This window comes from Colobus angolensis, unplaced genomic scaffold, assembly GCF_000951035.1.
Source record: "Colobus angolensis palliatus isolate OR3802 unplaced genomic scaffold, Cang.pa_1.0 Scaffold43, whole genome shotgun sequence".
Taxonomy (NCBI): Eukaryota; Metazoa; Chordata; class Mammalia; order Primates; family Cercopithecidae; genus Colobus; species Colobus angolensis.
In genome coordinates this window covers 3,036,233-3,037,681 of record NW_012117710.1, presented here as the reverse complement: position 1 = coordinate 3,037,681, position 1,449 = coordinate 3,036,233, and the positions used below count along the sequence as shown (strand labels likewise).

The window sequence follows — 1,449 nt, the reverse complement described above, 5'->3', positions numbered from 1 at the left end:
GAGGGGTGCGGGGTGTCAGTCCAGGTTGCGGTCCCACTGCCGGCGCGGATGCTGCCGGGCTGCATGAGGGCGGGGCCGCACCTACCAGCGGCGGCAGCTCCTCCAGGTGAGCCAGGGTGCGGCACAGGAGGCCCGCGCAGGACGACTTGGAGGCCAGGAGCGCCTCCACCGTCGCGGCGTCGTCTGCCGTCCCATCCAGCAAGCCTGCCAGGAAAGAGCTCCCTTAGAGAGCACTTCAGCCTCCCCACGGTCGCCAGCCACCCTCCGGCCACCACTCGCAGCAGAGGCCAAGACCTGGGTGCAGAGCAGCAGCCCACCAGGGATGATGGCCACGCCCCCGGTCCCCTTTCCCCTTAGTGGGAGGCCTGGGTGTGACTAAAGTGGGGTGGGGGTGGTGAGTCTGGTACTCCCATCCATCTCCCCTCCCCCAGCTGCAGGGACCCACGTTCCGCCCTCCCAGCCCTTTCTGAGCGGCGTACCTGGGGGTCCGGGGGCCTGAACTGTGGCCTTCAGGACACAGGCCAGGGGCTGGAGGAGGACCTGGAAGGCCTGGGTCCTCAGTGCCTGTGGGCTGGAGACAAACACGCAGTGAGCGCCGTGACCCTGGCCGTGAGGCGAGCTGGCTGTGCTAACATCTCCAGCAAGCCTGGGGCAAATCAGGGAGGGGGTTGGGACACCCGGCCAAAAAGCAGTTTCTCTGCAGGCCGCTGGCCAGGGGATGCCATGGGACAGAGTGGCAGGGAGACAGACTTGACCAAGGAGATGAGCCTGACACTCCCAATGTCCTTAGGAGCAGACACTGAGGGGCCTCCAGGAGGGCCCGGCCATGCACCCAGAGAGAGGGGCAGTGCCCGCTCAGGCCGACAGGGACGGGGTGCCCCCAGCCTCCTGGGTGTCCCCAGGTGTGCAGTGTCTACTCTGTGGGAGGAACCTGCCCTCACATCTGGGCCCAGGTGGGGGCAGCATCCCCACAGTGCATTCCTGCAAGGCTGGGTCTGTTCCTCCGTCCTCCCCCCGTCTACTCTCCTAAACATTCGCAGATCCCGGAGCTCAGAGCCGGGTTTCATGGTCCCCTTGGGCCCTTTGGGCAGCGGGTCCTGAAGTCACTTCACCCCTAATGTGAGCCCACCTAGAACCCTGGCAGGCCGTCCACGGCCTTCCCACCGGTCCTGACCCAGGCACTGCCGTTCCACCGCCCCCAGGCCCCCCACCTGCATGGTGTGCATGCTGGGGAGCTCCAACACCCCCAACCAAGACTGCGGTGGGGACAGGTGGGAGGGCAGCGGAGCGCAGGGCCTGGGCAGGACCATCCCGCTCTGGGCAGAGCAGCTCCGGCCATCCTTCTCACCTCTGGGGATCTAGCAGAGCTTTTCTCTGAAACAATTATCCTGTTGCTAAAGATCCTGCAGAAGCCGCCAGCCCGCACGACCGCCACGCGCAACCCACGCA

General features: G+C 66.3%; 1 protein-coding gene across 1 annotated transcript in view; it reads right to left on the bottom strand.

Annotated features, from left to right (window-relative positions):
- BRAT1 (BRCA1-associated ATM activator 1) overlaps window positions 1-1,449 on the bottom strand; it is a 25,418-nt gene that overhangs the window by 3,837 nt on the left and 20,132 nt on the right. The window contains 10 exon segments of the mRNA XM_011957002.1: window positions 86-204; window positions 480-749; window positions 752-906; window positions 908-1,021; window positions 1,023-1,062; window positions 1,065-1,112; window positions 1,115-1,174; window positions 1,177-1,269; window positions 1,272-1,332; window positions 1,334-1,441. Coding sequence (XP_011812392.1) covers window positions 86-204; window positions 480-749; window positions 752-906; window positions 908-1,021; window positions 1,023-1,062; window positions 1,065-1,112; window positions 1,115-1,174; window positions 1,177-1,269; window positions 1,272-1,332; window positions 1,334-1,441 — 1,068 coding nt within the window.